This window comes from Mesoplodon mirus, assembly GCF_964341445.2.
Source record: "Mesoplodon mirus genome assembly, chromosome: 2".
NCBI lineage: Eukaryota > Metazoa > Chordata > Mammalia > Artiodactyla > Ziphiidae > Mesoplodon > Mesoplodon mirus.
Window position 1 is genome coordinate 155566718 of NC_138977.1, and position 20563 is coordinate 155587280.

At 40.8% G+C, this 20563-nt stretch overlaps 1 protein-coding gene across 5 annotated transcripts in view; it reads left to right on the top strand.

The window, feature by feature from the left end:
* Positions 1 to 20563, top strand: part of PAPSS1 (3'-phosphoadenosine 5'-phosphosulfate synthase 1) — a 108686-nt gene that overhangs the window by 68078 nt on the left and 20045 nt on the right. For all 5 annotated transcript variants that reach the window (XM_082642414.1, XM_082642413.1, XM_082642411.1 and 2 more), the window contains one exon: positions 6777 to 7045. In XM_082642414.1, coding sequence (XP_082498540.1) covers positions 6777 to 7045 — 269 coding nt within the window. The remainder of the gene's footprint in view (positions 1 to 6776; positions 7046 to 20563) is intronic.

A 20563-nucleotide genomic window follows, 5' to 3' on the forward strand; every position in this document is an offset into this window, starting at 1 on the left:
GTACCTTTTGGATTTGGCAGGGGTTTCATACTCACTATGTGGCAGAGCAGGAAGGAATTAGTTGAAGGAGTGACTCCATTCCCGTTCTTTTCTTCCATCACTTTATCCTTCACATTGTTACCAGACTTACCTTCTGAAAACAAAGATCTAATCATGTCCTCTTGGAGTTGAAGGAAGTATATTCCTTCTAACATGGATTTATTCTCTGATTAGTGAATGTTTGCTTCTCCTCCTCTGACTAGATTGTAAGCTCCTGGGGGCAGGACCAGTTCCACTGTTCCCCCAGGACAGTGTATCTAAAACAGAATTTTCATCCTGTCCCAACTCCTTTCTTCCCTGCCCCGCTGCCTGCTTTGGCTGCTGGATGGAGGCTAGATGGGGTTGCGGGGGGAGACCAGTTGTCTTGTGAAGCAGGGATGAAGGGCTGATGTGGGCACGGGGAGTGAAGAAAGCAGGGTTTAGTGAGGTTTAGGGAACAGAGCGATGCACTGCGTGTGGAGGATGGCAGTGGTCCTCCAGAGTCTAAGACTCTGCAGTGGGTGGTGGTGCCTGCTCTCAGAGGGCATGGAGGAGGGCCAGAGGTGTGCAGGGAGGCTGGCAGGAGGGGATTTGAGGTGCCCGTGGAGTGCTAAGAGGCAGGTGGAGAGACGGTCTGGAGCTTAGGGGAGTTTCGGTCAGATGACGTAGATCTGTGAGTCAGTAACACATAGAGCGCTGCTCAGTGACCTCAGCGCTGGGGAGGGGTTTGAGGGAGCGGGCAGCGCCAGTCTCTGCCGTTGTGACCCCATTCCCAGTGTGTAGGTTGTGATTGGTCAGACGAGCCTGTCTGTATCCTGGGGGAGAAATAGATTGAGTCAGTGGGGAGAATGGAAGAGTTGGTGGATGGTTTATTTTATATGGAAAATATGGGAGCACGTTTCTGCGCTACAGTCTTCTGATTCTGCTGTCTCCCCACTCCACCCACTGACCCTCCCCCACCTCAGTCCTGCACAGTCTACTAGCCTAATTTTCTGGGCAACATTACTGATTAACTCACAACCTCTGTTTGGAACACAGTATCCTTCCTAACCTATCATTCAAAATTCTGTGTGATATCACGTGCTAGGCTTTGTATCCATCTTTGACAAGATGGATGATTCTGTGTCCTCAGACACATCTGCTTTCCTGCCTCCACACTTCTGCTCACACCAGGCGTCTTGGTTGCAGTGCTCTTACTTCCATCACCCGAATTTCATTTGTCTTTCAGAGGTTGGTAAACCACAGCCTGCACGCCAAATCTGGCCCGCTGCCAGTTCTTGTAAATAAAGTTTTACTGGGAAATATCCACAGTCACTTATGCATCGTCTGTGGCTGTTTTTGCACTGCTCGGCAGGGTTGAGTCATTGCAGCAGAAGCACCATAGCCTGCAAAACTTAAAATATTCACTCTAGCTCTTGAAGGAAAAGTTTGTTTTTGTGCACGGCATCAGCAGCTTCACAGTGTAATTTCTATAAATCACAAGTATGGAATTCCTGGTCCTTTCCCAGGAATGGGGGCAGAAGGCTAGAAAGGAATGGAAATCATAAATGTTAATATTAAATTCCAGTCATTTTGAAGATAATGTCCCATTTTCAGACACGGTTGAAACCCTGATCTTAGGTAAAGCAGTCTTAAACTAATCCATAAAGAGTTGTAAGCGAAAAGGCAAGTATTTTCTACCAGTTTTGGTGTGACAACGGGGAATTCACTTGTCCTTTAGAAAATGGGGATGAGAATGTGAAGAATTACTGAAAGTTGCTCTAAGTATCAGTGGCCCCAGGTCCATAGTGGCCCATTATTCTTTTTCCATCCTTGATGGAGAATTGTTGGAGGAAAATATAATGGTGATGCATACTGGGTTATGTTATTTGGGGCAATACCTTGGGAGTGTAAGCTTCCAGTGGATCAGGTGCTTCCATTCCATTGTTCATCCACATAAGTTCTCTAGTGGGGAAACCAGATGGTAGGGATGAAAATGCAGTCTGGAGCTACAGGCAGTTAAAGCCATTTGTGTAATTCATTGATAAATAGTTAACAAGGGATTGAAAAGGCTGGAAGTTTAGGAAAAACCTGGTAATATTGGCAAGAAAAAATGGGCAGACAGAGCAAATAATCATTGGATTTCTGAATGGAACTGATAATAAGGAAATAATTCTACCTGGAAGAAATTTTGGCAGCAAAATCCTTTATATGCTGCTAATGTAAACTTTTAATAAGTCATTCATCTTAACTTTATCTGTTAAATGTCCCGTGTGGAGCTAGATTAATTCTTTTTGGAAAGGAAACCTAGGTAGATGAATTTTTAGAATCTGTGAAATACGTATATTTGAGACAGAATTTATTGATGTTTCCTTTTGCACATGCTGTTCATATAAATAATCTTGCTAAATGGCAATTTTACAAAATCAGATTTGACCTGATTGGAGTCTAGGAATGTAGTCATCATACACCTGAGATGTATTACCCAGGGGTCCTATTCACAGTTAGGCACCTGTTCCTGATTAAGGAAGGCGAAGGCTGCATATTGCAGCACAGAGCTAATGCACCCTCATCTTGGAAACACTCACTGGAGTGTTAGTTCATACTAGAGTAGACCTTGAGTCACCAGTAGAACAGTGGGTTCAATTTCCTGCCAGGAACTTTTAGATGTGGTGTTTTTTTGGGTTTTTTTGAAGAATGAATTGTCTTAAGGAACTTAGATTTTTAAGTGACTGCACTGTACATCTCACCGTGCTGGGTACTTTATATTATTTTATCTTCATAACAGTAACCTTAGTATCATCCCCACTACGGAGGTGTCAAAAGTGAAATTAAGTCCTTAAAGACGACAGTCCATGGTTAAAAATTGTTAGACCTGTAATTTGAACCCGTAAATATCATGTTCCAAAGCAGTGCTGCTTCTACATGTATCTTCTCTTTTAAAAATTATTAGGGAAAATTTTAAACATACGCTACTTAATTTGTAAGTAGATACAATAGTGTGAATGAATGCCTATATACCTCTAACCCAAATTCAGTGGTACCAACTCTTGGCTACTCTTGTTTCACCTGTACTCCTACCTACCCCACTGCATCCCTGCATATTATTCTGAAGCAAATCTCAAACCCCATGTCATTACCATCTAAATATTTCAGAAAGTATTTCTTAAAGGTAAGGACTTTAAGAAATACAACCATGATGTCACTATTGCACCTAAATAATGATAATATCAATAGTTTCTTAATACTATCAAATATCTAGTCAGTGTTTATATTTCTGATAATTTCATAGTAGTCACATTTCTTTTTTTTATAGTTTGTTTGAATCAGGATCTAAATAAAATCTACATGTTATAACCAGTTCATATGTCTCCTGTCATAATTTTTTACTTTGTTTTTTAACTTTTTATTTTGAAATAATTTTAAATTTACAGAAAAATTACAAGAATAGTACCAAGAACTCCTATATATTCTTCACCCAGTTTCCATAATTAACGTTATATTTCTTTGCTTTCTCATTCTCACTTTCTTTGAAAGTTGCAGACATGATGCCTCATTACTCCTTAGTTATTTCCATATGTATTTCCTGAAGATAAGGACAGTCTCCTACCTCACCTCAGTATGCTCATCAAACTCAGGAAAATACCATTGATATAATATTGTCTAATCTGTGCACTTCACTCACATCATGCCACTGTCCCAATAATGTATTTTATCACAAAACCAGCAATGACAACTAAAATCTTCTCTTTGCCACCTTTCCTTCCTGGTTCAGGGTGTCAGTCATGTCTCTTTAGTCTACTTCATTCGGAACAGTCGCTTAGTCTTTGTTGTGTCTTTTACAACTTTGGCATTTTTGAATAGTCATGTCGTTTACTTTCTTGACTGTCTCTCAGTTTGGGTTTATCTGCTGTTTCCTCATGATTAGGTTCCAGTTACACATTTTTGTCAGGAATCCTGCAGGAAACAATGCTGAATTCTTGGCACATCGTATTTGGTGGCTCACAATTTTGATTTGTCCTATTACAGATGAGGTTAACTTTTTTAAAGTTAACTTTTATCATTTAAGATCATGTTTACCAGGTTTTTGTGCTGTAAAGTTAACAAATTATTTTGTATGTACTAACAGGTATTTTGGGGGAGAGATTTTGAGACTCCATAAATACCCCCTTGTCATCAAACTTTTATCTGCTAGTTTTAGCATGCTGCAAATGCTGCCAAATGGTGATTTTTCTAATTCCATCATTCCATCTACGTTTATTAGTTGACTTTCTACTGTAAGAGTTTCCCCTTCTCCTCCATTGGTTTTTTCATTTATTTTATTGTTTCTGGATTTACAGATTCCGATTTACTCAGTGGTTTACAATCCATTAATATTATTATTTACTTGATATTTAGCTTGTCCTAGGTTGGCCTTTGGGACCATGTCAGACTGGTTGCTGGATCCTTTTGACAAGTCCTCATTATTCTCTGAGCACTTCCTTTCCTTATGACACAAAAGACGTTCCAGCTCATGTTGTACTTTCCGTGCCCTAGCCCTAGAATTGGCCATTTTGCCAAGGAACCCTGGTTTAAGTGAGGAATAGTATTTAGAATGTAAAATTTGGGCTTTAGTTTTGCTCATTGCCACTGGGTAGTCATTGCTCGTAGGACCTTTCAGCGGACAGAACCAAGAAATGTGCATAAGCACATACACTCACACACATTTATATCTGTTCCTGTATATATCTGTCTATGTAGCTGAAAACCATGAGGTCACGCTGCTATTTTCAACCCTAATCCAATACCACGTGGTCTTTTCTAGCCTTTCTTCTTTTTGGTATTTTTGCCTCCTCTCCTACAGTGAGAATCCTGGCTGCCATTCTACTCAATCTATTTACTTATTTGCTCTGTTTACGCTCCCAGGCAAATGAACTGTCTTCTCAGCCCTGGCCCTATTTGCCCCTACCATGCAGGCATCTCCTCGGCCCTGGTGCTACAGGCTTATGCTGGGCCAGAGTCCTCTTACTCTCTTTCTTCCCCGTGGTGCAAACCTGGAGCCACTCGCCCTCAACCTCTCCATCAGTGCAGTAACTCACATTAGCCCAGTAGTAGGATTTATTAATGCTTAGTAAGTGTCTCTGTTGTGCTTCAAGGCTGTTTACAAAGAATGGGCAGTACAAAGGGAAGAGAGGGGAGAGAACTAAAGTTGCTGATGAGATTTAGGCCAGAATCAGAATGCAAGTTCAGTTCAGGCAGTAATCCCCCCTAAATGGAGCAGTGTTAGTGCTCGTATTCAGGAGACATTCTTCATCTGTTCTTTTTTGGAAGGACTGGAGTATAATAGAGTCAGGAAGTAAAATTCCTTCTTGGTCTTGGGGAAGGGGAGTTCTGGAGTTCTACTTAATGGCTAAAAGGGATGTTTTGAAATCTTTTGATATCCATATACTATATCCAAAGTTTGAAGTGATTTTAAAAGGAGAGAAAAACTTTCAGGTCTGTACCGCTCCTCCCATTTCCTTAAAGCAGCATAATTTTAAATACTCACATATTTGTATCAAGACTTCTTTTTTGTACTTTATGTCATATAAGGAGGAGAAGTGGAAACTAACTTATAGTAGAAATTCAACTAATAAATGTAGATGGAATGATGGAATTAGAAAAATCACCATTTGGCAGTATATGCAGCATGCTAAAACTAGCAGATAAAAGCTAGCAGCTATTTCTTTGGTGAAAACCAGCCTTGTTTCTCAAGAAAAGGTAACTTGAGAACTTCAAAGCATAGTGAAAATGCTCTAAATCTTGGAATATCACAGGATGTGTCCCCAAAAATCTCCTGGTCAAGTAGGGTGCCATAGTTTTCTTTCTGTGCCTTTTGTCATGGTGATAGAAGAGGGTCAGAATTGAGAATAGATTGGGGATGTTGTACTATTTGGCTTAAAATTATTCGGGAAGAGGAAGTTGTTCCTCTCTGAGTCAAGATTGGATCAACATGGCGTGATGATGTATCAGATATTGTGAGGGCATCAAATACAGAGCTCCTGTAACTTCATTGTTACTCTGTTCTGTGAAATTACTCTATGACTCCAAGGAACCATGCCTTCTAAGAAAGGTCTTCTGATAGCAAGAGCCCCACGTAGGAGTGAAGCCAGGGTTGTAATCAGATGTTACATAGTTAACCAGTTTAATTAATCCAGCAGTTTTCAACATTTGAGTAAATAGCAATGGTCCTTGTAAGGGACATTGCTGTTGCTAAACTACAATCCAAAATTGAGACTTGGCATCACAAAACAACATTGGGTTCCAGTCAAGTAGAGTAATCAGTATAAATGAGCTTATTTGGATAGTAAGTAAATTTTTTAAACTCTACATATCTCTGTCTTTCTGTCTTCCTTCAATAAAGGAGTATCTTAGGTCCAACGGCAGGGTTGACTTGATGGGTAATTAAGGCATAGACCAAGAATTTATATCCATTGCAAGCAGCTGAACCGAGATATTAGGGCCAGAAGGTCTGATTATCATTCTCAGGTTGCCCATGAATTCAGAAAGTAATTGTTATAAATCTATCACTACTATGTGACACATGCTCAGGCTTGTAAGATTTGTAAAGTAATAATTACTATATCGTGTTGCCTTGGAGTAAATGGTCAGCGCTGTACATGTTTTTCACCAGTTTCTGATTCTGAGCATGCGTGTTTGCTTAATCCTAAGCATCAAGCTTCAAGAAGAATTGCTGCTTACCCTTTGGAAGGTAATCTGTTAGAAAAGGACTATTATTAACTCTGAATATTCTCTTTCAGATGCTGTCTTTGCATTTCAGTTACGCAACCCAGTGCACAATGGCCATGCTCTATTAATGCAGGATACCCATAAGCAACTTCTAGAGAGGGGCTACCGGCGCCCTGTCCTTCTCCTTCACCCTCTTGGTGGCTGGACAAAGGACGATGATGTTCCTCTGATGTGGCGTATGAAGCAGCATGCTGCAGTGCTGGAGGAAGGAGTCCTGAATCCTGAAACCACAGTGGTGGCCATCTTCCCATCTCCCATGATGTATGCTGGACCAACTGAGGTATTCACGGCAGCAGTGCTGAACCACTGTTACTGACACAGCAAGTGTCAACAACAGACCTGACTTTTGATTTTTCTCTCATCTGTAGGTCTATTCTAAACACAAGGCATGCTCGCATGGGCGAGCTTGGGAAGATGTGACACAGGCTCTTGTCTGACCATGTTATACAGATCTGATAACACTCATCTTATCCCTTTAGCAAAGTCCAGAGTTACTCTTCTCAGGGGACAGATTTGGTCTGACTTTTGCTTCTGGTATTTCAGTGGGAAGGAAAGCGTGGTATCTTTTCAAAAAAACATTCAGAAGACATTCTTCATCTGTTCTTTATTGAAGGACTAATAGGGTTAGGAAGTAAAATTGCTTCTTGTAATGGGGTGGAAGAGAGTTTTAGAGTTCTACTTAGTGGTCAAAAGGGAGGTTTTGAGATCTTTTTATAACCATATGTAAGGAAGAGGAGTTAATTAGGTTTTTGCTTCAGGGTAGAGTTGGCTTTCAAAAAATATTTGTTTGAATAAATGAATAAATCAACAAATGACCTAAAAAACAGTGTGTGGGAAATTCCTAGCCAGCTTCTTGTTTGAGTGTTTAAGATAAAGAATGGAATGCACGTTATTATTGCATTCTTTTTCATCCCTGCCTTGAAGGGAGATGAATTTACTTAGATTTATCTGAGAGGCAAACCCTTTTAGAAAGAATTAAATAATTTAGTTGTATATACTCTGTGATATCTTCCTTCAAAAAAAAAGTTTAAAAGGAAATACAAGTGTGTTTGGCTATTCTTTGGGATCAAGCCTAAAATTTTGTGTGTTTTTTTTAAACATCTTTATTGGAGTATAATTGCTTTACATTGTTGTATTAGTTTCTGCTGTATAACAAAGTGAATCAGCTATACGTATACATATATCCCCATATCCCCTCCCTGTTGCGTCTCCCTCCTACCCTCCCTATCCCACCCTTCTAGGTGGTCACAAAGCACCGGCTGATCTCCCTGTGCTATGCAAGCCTGAAAATTTTTATTGGACCTTAGTTGTGGGGCCGTGCAACTCTTTAAGAAATACTGACACAAAACTACAATAACAACAAGTTAAAAGATTACAATGTATTTGACTCTTCTCTTGGATCCAGCCTAAATAATGCATTAGAACTTCCATATGAGGTAAAACTCCTCATATTCTTCCCTCTTTGTTGGTATAAAATGTTCATAAGAATTGGGCACCAAAAGCCCTTTGAGTTTCCCAGAGACCACCATGGTCTTTAGTTCTCACATCTCAAAGATGAACTAAATTATTTTGGAAATAAAGTAGCGATTTTGTTCCAATAGTTTCTCAGCTTTTTTGGTGCTGTCTTCATCATCATCATTTTAAGGGAATCATTGGGACTGAAGTTTTCCAGAGTATAGGGTGAGTGGTTTTCACTGTGGGAATGATGCAGGTGAATTTAGGGTCAGGAATGAGTTTATCAATAATCTCATTAAGAGCCAGTGAAGAAAATGAAGGAATTTATCTTCCCTATTGAGGACATATTTTGTCCTATTTGTGTTTTTTATTCCCTATGTAAAAGGGGAAGATGTGACATTTTATTACCTAAATAAACTAAAAACTGCTTTTGAGAAGGAGGCAATGGAGGGATAGATAAATAATAAAAGCAGCCAGATGGGACTTCCCTGGTGGCTCAGTGGTTAAGAATCCGCCTGCCAATGTAGAGGACACGGGTTCGAGCCCTGGTCTGGGAAGATACCACATGCCACGGAGCAACTAAGCCCATGCGCCATAACTACTGAGCCTACGCTCTAGAGCCCGCAAGCCACAACTACTGAGCCCCCGTGCCGCAACTAATGAAGCCCACACGCCTAGAGCCTGTGCTCCACAACAAGAGAAGCCACTACAATGAGAAGCCCGTGCACCACAACGAAGACTAGCCCCCGCTTGCCGCAACTGGAGAAAGCCTGAGCGCAGCAACAAAGACCCAATGCAGCCAAAAATTAATAAATTAATTAATAAAAAACCAAAACAAAACAGACAGCTATGGTAAGAGAGAAAGGCCTTTCTTGAGAGAACACCACAAAGGGTCAAGCATGCTGTTTTGTTTACACTAGAAACATTTTTAAGTCTTCCGATTTCAGAGCCAGGTGTGTTTCTGAAGATTCAAAGGTGAAGATACCTAAAGGTGCCTTTGGGGTGCTTGCATTTTGGCTAACCTCAGAGTCTCCCTCCTTGCAAGGCAAAACTGACAGCGAGGTGAGCCGGCTGCAGCAGGCCCTTCCCCGGCCTCGGATTTGACTCCTGTTGCTACCCACAAGAGTATGGTTTGCTCAAAACAACACAGGCTGTTGTCAAAGCCTGGGCCTGTTCTTAGCCTGGTTTGTCACCAGCTGGTCTGTAATCGCAGGTTAGACTTCACTGAGCTATGTTTAAGTGCACAAAAAAGGGTTATTTAAGGGATGCACAAGGAGGTGAGACTAAAATATTCTTTAAGGTTCTGTCCCATTCTCATCATTTGCTTATTTGCCTTATTTTCTTTTTTTTTTTTGCCATACGCGGGCCTCTCACTGTTGTGGCCTCTCCCGTTGCGGAGCACAGGCTCCAGACGCGCAGGCTCAGTGGCCATGGCTCACGGGCCTAGCCGCTCCGCGGCATGTGGGATCTTCCCAGACCGGGGCCTGAACCTGTGTCCCCTGCATCGGCAGGCGGACTCTCAAGCACTGCGCCACCAGGGAAGCCCTGCCTTATTTTCGTTTAACTTCATATTGAAGTATAATATACGTAGGAAGAAGTGCATATTTCATAGGTTTACAATGAAATGAATTTTTCCCATTTGAACAGTCATAGGACCAGCACCCAAATAGGTAAAAAGCCTATTACCAGCACCCTAGATGATCTCCTTCCTGCCGTCTCCTGTCATTACCTGCTCTCCCCACGGTAGTCATCCCTGTCCTCACTTCTCACATCATAGATCTCATTTGCTTGGTGGATACTTAGGGAAGCAGACTCTAAGAGTGAGAGGTTAGCGTTCAGGAAGTGTATCAGGGATGGCTCTTGGGATCAACACTTGTGGAAGAGAAGGGATAGGAAGAGAGCAAGATTGGGCAGGGGGAGAAGTTGAGCTGAAGTTCAGTCTCTGGAAGCCTCGGTTGACCCCATGTGGAATTCTGGAAAGGCCCTTCAGAGATGTTCTGAGTTGCACAAGAAGGGCATGCCTTTGGGCGTCGCTGCTCTTTTCCACAGAGGCAGTTTCTAAGGAGGGCTGACAGCCGCTGGGTGTTGTGTTGGCAACTCCTAAAGCTGGGGGGAATAATCCTTCCTTCCTGGGGGGACCAGGGCGTTGCATCACAGCATCTATTCCAGCCTGTCGTAGTGCCTTTCATAACCGAAATTATACAGTGTATACTCTTTGGTGTCCGGCTTCTTTCACTTTACATTATGTTGGTGAAACTCACCCTTACTGCTGTGTGTAGTTAGTTGTAATTGGTCACTCTCAGTACTGTGGAGTGCCCCATTGTGTGACTGCACCCAATACTGTCGATGGGCGTTTCTGCAGTTTTCAGTTGTTTGCTATTAAGAATAGTGCTGGTATGAAGATTTTAGTGCATGACTTTTTGTGGGCATTTATGTTGGTTATATACCTAGGAATTCTAGACAATTTAGGGGTATGCCTTTGTTCACCTTTAGTAGATGTTGCCAGTCAATTTTCCAATGTGGTGGTACCATTTTATATTCTTGTCAGCAGTGTATTTCTTCATCTAAACTTGATGACTGTTTTCATTTTAGCCATTTGGGTCCTCTAGCCCTATTTAACCAAACGTTCTGTAATACTTCTACTATTTCTTAACGAACCTCAAATTTTTTTTCATTGAAACAGTTTCACTGAAGAGGAAATGGAGAAGTAAATTATATACCATGATTGAGAATATAAGAATAGCCTATTTTTATTGAGCTCTTACTGTATTTGCCAGGCAATGTTCCAAGTGCTTTACATGTATTAGCTAACTTCATCCTTAGAATGACACCAAGACAATAGGTACTATTATTATTATTCTTACTTCAGAGATGAGGAAACGGAGGTAGAGGGGTTAAATAACCCATTCAGGATCACACAGCAGTGTTGAGATAGTCTGGCTCCAGAGCCAGGTATTATAACTGCCACAGAATATTTTTTATCTTATAATATTAAAATATGTGGCCACAGATTTTTGGAAAACAGACTGGAAATAAATTCTTAAAATATCCTGTAGGAATTCCAGAACAGTGAATTAGGATGGCCTTGGCTGACATTCATTAGAGGTGGAATCTCTAGTACAGGGCCTTTCAAACGTATTTTTTGCTTATCATAGCCTAGAGTGGGTTGTGATCTTTGTTTAGTCTGTATTCATCCCCACAACAGCTCAGTGAGATAGGTTTTATTTCAGTTTTATAGCTGAGGTTACTGAAGCTCAGAGAGACCAAGTAACATAACTTTGGTCTGTCCAAGAAAACCAGAGCTGGATAGTAGTTAAAGCAATAAAAACAGATTTTCATTCAGGAACTACTGCAGCAGACCTCAGCAGAGAACTGGGCTCAGTTGAATACATCGTGGTCAAGTGGGGATTTATAGCCAAGGAGCAGAGTAGGAGTCAGTGGATGGAAAATTCTAAGAGGAAACATCAGAAACAATGGGCATGGGATGATTCTAGTTAAACAGACCTAGCAGGATCCTTGTGGAAGGCAGGACAGCCTCATCAGATATCACTTGGCGGGGGGATGTAGAATTTGATCAGATATCGAGGATGGAGGGTTTCAAGACTTAGATTTTTGCTGCAACTGGGTGGTACAGGCCCTACAAGGATGGACACAGAAGGTCAAGGCATAGAGGGCTTGGAGGAACCTGACCAGAGTTAGGTCAGGGAGAGAGTCTTGGTCAGATCTTACAGCCAGCAATACACAGAGCTGGAACTGAAACTCAAGCCTTTCTGACTCCAAGGACTGTGTGTTCTTTGCACAAGGCTCCTTGCTGCCTGGAAGCCTCAAAGGGGCCTTAGCAGTCGGTGGGAGGGCAAAGAAGTTAAGGATCCCCTGAGCCTACACAGAGCTCCCAGGTTTCCTAGAAGGGTATAAAGGTGTGTTAGAGTAGTTTCTGTCTGTAGATCTCTGTTTGGAGTGTCAGTTACATGCTAAGAGGTGTAGCTCTTCTCAGGAAGCACCGCATCTGGTGCCTGCGCAAAGGCCATTTTTAACTTCTGAACTTTTATAGAACAAACTTTAGAAATTCTGATAAACCGCTTCATATTTTAAACCATTAAATATATTAATGTTTATGAACTGGCAGGATTTAAACTGTTAGATTGAGTGGCTTTTGAAAACTATCCATTTCTTTTTCTCAAGTGCCTCACTTGTGTGTTTGACTTATTTGGCTTATTCACAGCCTCAAGTGAAGAATTTTTTTATAGTTCAAAGAAAAAAAACCAAAACACAACACTCATTTTGTAGCTTTTCCAGTGACATCAGGAAAAAGTCTGCCAGTAATGCTCATTTGCCAACTAATAATAATAAAATAAAAAACAGTGACTCTTCCTTTAATCATTGTCTGTAGGTCATTTAGAAGGCATTGGTACTAGATTTGCTTCCGCAGCACAAATGCTTCTCAGAACAATGAGCAGCTGTTAGTCTGTTTGGTTATCAACAGGATGTCCCTGATTTTTCAGTCTGTAAAGATTTAATGGCTTGATTCCTAAATTCCGTTTTAGGAATTGGGTAGGTGGGGTGCAGGGCAGCATGTGGTGGGAGAGCTACTTTTCTAATGCTAAAAATGTGTCATATATGTACCTTTTTTTTGAGGCATTAATCCACTATGTAGAAAATTGTCCCATCTCACTAAATGCTAAATCCATTTCTGTAAAGGACAAATAATACTTTTTAAGACATGTTACGTGAAAGTGCTGAAAGTAAGATGTATCTTGGAATGTGGATATGTACAAATAATAAGTTTTGTCTTGGGCTTAAGGCATTTGAGTGAAAAATACGAGCTGAATTTTGGAGAAAATGCATTGTTAGAAGCTGGGATTTTTCTTTGCCATGAAAGTTATCCGTGCACTTGGTAAATGACTCCTTAATAGCAACTGATTGTATTTAAGTGAGCAGATGCCCTTAAACAGCTACAGTAGGAACATATTGCCACATGATGCCAGTATATTTAATTAGTTCCTGCTTTACACTAGTATTTGGAGTAGTAAATAGGATGTCTGTTAGGGTAGAAACCCTGTTCTTCCCCTTAAACACTTCCAAGAGCTTTAACAACCTAAAGGGACACTCTTAGGGTCTGAGCCTAATTATAGGAGCCATAAACTCCCAAGTTTTAATTGTAACCTTTGACTCTCTTTGAGGTCTTTGATAATTTTGTCATCTGCTCATTTATTTTATTGATGTATCTGGAATAGCGTAACACAGATTCACAGTCTCTTATCCAAAATACTTGGGGTCATGTATTACTACTTAATTCTCCTGATGGTTCTGAGACATAAAGCACATTAATATTTCTGTAGCACAGTGAATGACTTTCCACAGTAATTGGGATCAGCAAAGGCCATAGATAACTTCATGTCAGTTTTGATCAGGTTCTGCTAAGTTAGTTAAAAAACTGGGTTTTTGGATTTCAGATGGGTGTGTTAAGTAGTCTTCTTATGGTAACCACTTGGTAGTATGTACCTATATTAAATCATCATGTTGTATACTTTACACTTACATAATGTCGTATGTCAATTATATCTCAACAAAGCTGGAAAAAAATTGAACTTCAGATTTTCTGGTAAGCAGTTGCAGATCTTTATCACAAAAACATTTAGAGTCTATTGATTTATTTAAAAAATAATTTGGGGTTTCCTATAGTCTGTTTTATATACTTTTAGCTTATATGTGTCTTAAGAACTGAAATTACTAATTTAATTCAGAAACATTAGATTTTACAGGTGTTTTAGGATGCTTTTCCTGGGGAAGTGGGAAACCCTGTTTTTCTCCTGACTTTTCTGTAGATTTCCAACTCAGAATCTCTTTGTGCCTGTTTCTTACTCAAGCAGCATCAAGTTCAGATATTGTGTTTTAGTTTGGCTTTTCACTTTTTTTCTGCAATTGTAATCTATGCTGTTTCCTCCTTAAATGTAGCACTAATTTGTGTTTCCTGCCCTGCTCTGATGTCCTGTGCTGTAGGGCGTGACACAGTGTAAGTAGCTCAATATGAGTAGGTATGCATGGACTTTGGGATCGGAAAGACCCAGTTCAAATATTCCGTCTCTTAGTTGTTTGCTTTGCAGCTTTGAATGTGTTATTGAAAGTTTTCTTATTTGTGAAACAGAAATATTATCTTACTGATTTGCTCTAGACATTAAATGAGGTATTTATAAAACACTTTGTTTTCATATTAGGAAGAACTCAATAACTGGTACCTATTTTTTTCTTCTCTCACTCCTGTAAAGGATATCATGAAATGCTTTCCAATGACATACCACCATGGTTGCCTTCCTTTGCTTCCTTAATAATCAGTGAGGGGGTGGAGAGACAGAAGATTATCAAGGACTTTTTGCTTTTTTTTTTTTTTTTTTTGGTACGCGGGCCTCTCACTGTTGTGGCCTCTCCCGTTGCGGAGCACAGGCTCCGGACACGCAGGCTCAGCGGCCATGGCTCACGGGCCCAGCTACTCCGCGGCATGTGGGATCTTCCCGAACTGGGGCACGAACCCGCGTCCCCTGCATCGGCAGGCGGACTCTCAACCACTGCGCCACCAGGGAAGCACTGGCTTTTTTTTTTTTAATTTACTTTGTTTATTTTTGGCTGCATTGGGTCTTCGTTGCTTCACACGGGCTTTCTCTAGTTATGGCGAGCCAGGGCTACTCTTCATTGAAGTGCACAGGCTTCTCATTGCGGTGGCTTCTCTTGTTGCAGGACACGGGCTCTAGGCACGTGGGCTTCAGTAGTTGTGGCACGTGGGCTTCAGTAGTTGTGGCACGCAGGCTCAGTAGTTGTGGCTCGATGGCTCTAGAGCACAGGCTCAGTAGTTTTGGCGCACAGGCTTAGTTGCTCCGGGGCATGTGGGATCTTCCCGGACCAGGGCTCGAACACATGTCCCCTGCATTGGCAGGCGGACTCTCAACCACTGCACCACCAGGGAAGCCCCTTGGCTTTTATCAAAAGCAAATTTTGTGGTCCCTGTGCTTGGGAGGCAGGAAGAGGGAGGAGGATACTGGATTTGCTCTGTATCCCATGACCCTCTTCACACCTGCTGGGGACCTGGGCTCAGCCAGGGCAAGGTAATTTATAAGAATAAAATTAGTTTGGTTGCTGATGGTTCTGAACAGATACTTCTCTTACATTTGAATTGTGTTATTTTGAATCCTGAGACAGCTGAGGTTTATCCTTGAAGATAAAGGAAGTCTTTGGGAAAGTCTGTATTTTGTGAGGAATCAGGCCTCAGATTCCTGGTGTGCAGACTGAAGGATGTGGATTCCACAATCTAAATTCCCTTTCAACTCTTAAAATTGTCTGATGGGAGTAATTATAAGGTGTGTCTAATTCTCTCCTACAAGCTGGAGAATGGAATGTCTAAGTAGATTTCATAATTTTTGCATTGCTAATCAGAAATATGACTCTCATGGCGACTGAATACTGTTCAGTGCCTGTACAGAGTGATGGAAATTCTAGAAACATTTAGAATACTTAGTTGTACAAAGATTGAAAGTCATAAGTACCCAGAATCTACATGATGGGAAGGATGAACCTTGTCTTTCATTTTGCCTCTCTTGATTTTCCCAGTGAACTTGAAGAGTTTAAAATGGTTCCTACCATTGAGAAATCAAGAGGCAGACCATTAAGATTTGGGAATTTCAAGAAAATAGGTTAATACTAAAGTGATGTGATAATGTACAACCAAGTATTTTAATATGAAATTCATGAGATGAATGAAGATATAGATTTTTTTACCCAACAAAAATAGATAATTGATTTGACTTTCTAAAGAATTTTCGTACATTAAAACAAGTACATTTTTGACGATTTAGAAAAAACAAATTTGCACATTTACAAAAAAAAAAAGTCCCTGTGCCTGAAGTTCCCTCATAAACTAGTTGAGTATATGAGTTTGGCTTTATGGAATGTTGACTTTAATAAAATTCATTACACTTGAAGAAAATTTTGATGTGAAATGTATAAAGAAATGTTATTTAAGTAGAGACTTAAATAACTGTTCTATTTATTATCTTCAGTATTTTTAATTAAACAAAATAGAAAATATTACATACTTAACCAGGCTTCTAGGACAGTGGAATTTCTCCATTGTGGGGTACGAAGAAGATGGTATAGTACTGATGGTATTGTATGTAAGTGTATAGTCCAGTTTTATAATTTTATAATGTAATATTTTAAGTTTGGAAAGTAATTTGTTTATTTTTCTCTCAGAAACTACTGAAAATAAAATTTACCAAAATCTTTGCTAGGTTTGGGAGTAGAGAGGTAAATGATAGGTACTATTTTCTAATCGAGTCAGGGAGCAAATGAGACTTTTATGTTTATAAAAAGGGGCGTGAATTAAAAATGGGGAAGAGACACACTCCGAGGTAATATGCCATATTGGGATGATTCAGGAACAATTCTAATTCTAAAGAATTTACATTTTAAATATTATGTGTATGGAGATGGGTAATTTAGGTTTCTGTATATCAATGATTTTTGGTTTGTTAGTCGCACAATATCTTTTTTTTTAAGAATTTTTCTTTTTTGCTGTACACGGGCCTCTCACTGTTGTGGCCTCTCCTGTTGCGGAGTACAGGCTCTGGACGTGCAGGCTCAGCGGCCATGACTTACGGGCCTAGCTGCTTCGTGGCATGTGGGATCTTCCCGGACTGGGACGAACCCGTGTCCCCTGAATTGGCAAGCGGACTCTCAACCACTGCGCCACCAGGGAAGCCCAAGAATATTTATTTTTAATTAATTAATTTTATTTATTTATTTTTGGCTGCATTGGGTCTTCGTTGCTGTGCGCGGGCTTTTCTCTAGTTGCAGCAAGTGGGGGCTACTCTCCATTGCAGTGCACAGGCTTCTCATTGCGGTGGCTTCTCTTGTTGTGGAGCACGGGCTCTAGGCACGCAGGCTTCAGTAGTTGTGGCGCATGGGCTTAGTTGCTCCGCGACATGTGGGATCTTCCCGGACCAGGGCTCGAACCCGTGTCCCCTGCACTGGCAGGCAGATTCTTAACCACTGTGCCACCAGGGAAGTCCTGCACAATATCTTAATCTATGATGGCTGGCAGGGAGAAGCCATTATAGGATTTGCATAGATCAATCTCATTTCTTTAAGAGTTGATTATAATTTGAATCATGAACTACTCCTCTATTAGCGCTACTGGGTATCCGAACTTAATTCTTACTTCTCTTACATTGTGGAAGTTAAGTAAAGAGTCAAGTGAACATTAGCTGCAAAAATGTATTTGGGGAGGAAATTCTGAAACAAATATCGATTTATTTCTATGACTTATTCTGAGTAGTCATTATTCTGGCATCCATTTAATTTTATTTTACTATAGTTGATTTACAATATTGTGTTAATTTCAGGTGTTCAGCTTCAGATTCTTTTCCATTATAGGTTATTACAAGATATTGTATATAGTTCCCTGTGCTATGCCGTAAATCCTTGTTGTTTATTTTATACGTAGTCATGTGTATCTGTTAATCCCATACAGTACTCCTAATTTATCCTTCCCCCTCCCTTTTCCCCTTTGGTAACCATAAGTTTATTTTCTGTGTCTGTGAGTCTGTTTCTGTTTTGTAAATAAGTTTATTTGTATCATTTTTTTAGGTTCCATATAAGTGATATATAATATTTGTCTTTCTCTGACTTCACTTAGTATGATAATCCCTAAGTCCATCCATGTTGCTACAAATGGCAGTATTTCGGTTTTTTGTCAGTGAGTAATATTCCATTGTATAAATATACCTGTTGAGCTGAGAAGGCAGAGATTGGATTTTAGGGCTGCTGGAGCAGCTGAGACTTGCAGTATAGAGCTAAGGCAGCAGAAGACTGTGAGGGTGTTCCCCATGGTTCCTTGGACTGCATTCGTGCAGGGCAAGACTCTGAGGCCTGGTAGAGAGTGGCTGCAATAAGTTTGAGAGTGGATTGAAGATACCAGAGGTTATTCATTGTTGGAAGATGACATTCCAGCTCAGCTAGAGTGGAGAAACCTTGCTAACACCCTTGGCATTCAACTAAGACATCAGAAACACATGCTTTAGGATCAAAGACCACACCCTAGAGAAACAGTGTATCAATTTGGGTACAGTCAGGAGGTGGGAAATCACACAGAATTGGACAGGGGAAGTTTAAAGAATTGTTAAGCTTTAATAGAGAAGTAACTACAAAAATGTAGAGTGAACTCTAAAGGGTGTCCTGGGGCTGAGGGAGATTACCAAAGGAAAGATAGATACACTTGGAAAAGGGATCCTCTCCCCAAAGCTGGGCTTCAGATCTCACTGGAAAAGGTATGGTTTCATCCCACTGGATGGTGAAGTTCAGTAGATTGCCTGGACCACACTGGTTCACAGATGCCACATAGCAGGGAACAACCCTCTGGTTCACAAGCTAGCTGGGGCTAATAGACTGGGGCTCAGTGGGGGTCAGGGCGTTGGGAGCTGGCTTGCTGCCAGATTGGTGCACAGTGTGATACCCATGTTGGAATTAATGCAGGAAACAACCCTCTGAGGCACAGATGAGCACAGGGTGGTGCGTGAGTGAGCAGAGGGAGTCTGGGAGCTGCTGGTGGTAGGCTTGGAGCGTACTGGTGATTGCATTAGGAGGGCTGCAGCAAGGTGGTCACTGGACTCAGGCTAGGGCTTTGAGGTTGTTGAAGGATTGTGCACTTTGAGTTTGCTGCTGGACCAGACTGCCACCAACTCTCCCCATACTCAGGTACCACTACACACCCTTCCTTCTACAATGTCCCTCTTCTGATAAAACTTAACATTTTGCTCACTGTGAAGGGGAAATGCTTAGTTTTCAATCCGTTATCTCAGAGCAAATACTGAGGGTGAATTTGGAGTTGAAAGGCAGTGGGTTGATAATTGGCCCAAAAAGCTAGACTGGACCTGCCCCAACAAGGTTTAAAACTGAGCCTCAAAAAGATAAGGAGAGGTGCCAGTAAATTACCTGCCTGCTAGAATCAGGCTCTTAACATTCTAAAGGAAAAAAGCACCATTCAGACTCCTTAAAACAAGTCATTGGGGCTTCCCTGGTGGCACAGTGGCTGAGAGTCCGCCTGCCAATGCAGGGGACACGGGTTCATGCCCCAGTCCGGGAAGATCCCACATGCCACGGAGCAGCTGGGCCTGTGAGCCATGGCCGCTGAGCCTGTGCGTCCGGAGCCTGTGCTCTGCAACGGGAGAGACCACAGCAGTGAGAGGCCCGCGTACCAAAAAAAAAAGAAAGGATAAATTCAAAGAAAACCACAATTAAGCACATAGTAGTCAATCTTCTGGAAATTTATGATAAAGAGAGGAACCTTAAAAGTAGAGGGATGGGGAGGGTGAGAGGAAGAGGGAACAATAGGGAAATAATAGGAATGATGGCTGACTTCTCGAGCATTATGAACTAGAAGCAATGGAGTAACATTTTTAAGCGAGAAAAAAAGTAAAAACAAGTCTGTAATCTAGAATTCTGTATTCAAGCAAAAATAAAGGTGAAGTAAAGACATTTTAGATAAATGAAAGTTGAGAATTTTATTAGGGAGGAAAAGTTTTTCAGAACCCTCCAGCAGACTTCCCAAGAGATTCTGTTATTTGCTTAGATGCCCATGCTGTAGGGTTGTATGTCAGGGAAGGCTGAGAAAGCAAGGACCCGACATTTTCATCATTTAGGGTGCCGTTTCTGTCATCAAGGAATAGGGAGATCAGGGCAAAGAGAAATTAGTTGTTGTGGAGGCAACTAGCAGTCTTTGCCACCTGTGAATTAAATTACTTCTATAATCAGAAAAAAAAATGACAAAGCTAGTTGTTATTTGCTACACAGATGAAAGTAAAGCCAAAAATAAGTCATTTGTTGTTCAGTTGGCCATTTACAGATTCTTAGAGGGGTTTATAGAAAACTTTTAGGTATCATCTTATGTTCCTTCTTCACTATGCATTCAGTTTCCCGATAATGATGCTAGCCACTGGGCATGAAAAGATAAATAATACATCTTGACCTCAGTCTGCTGGCTAGATAGATAGCTCTTACTGATTTTTAGCAGCCGTCTTCTGGGTAGTATGTCATCTTTAGAGACTGAATGAATTTTCTTTAGAAACACTGGTTAGGAAGCAATTAATTCAACTGTGATTGTCAGAAAATACAGAATAATACTAACAGCAGCAATATTTGTGACTGTCCTTTATTGAGGACCAGGTGGTGTCCTGAATATTTTCAAAACTCCCAGCAGTCTTATGCATTAAGTATTATCATTCTCATTTTTATAAACTGGGAAACTGAGGCTTATATAAGGAAGTTGCCTAAGGGCATTCCATCACTAAGGGGCAAA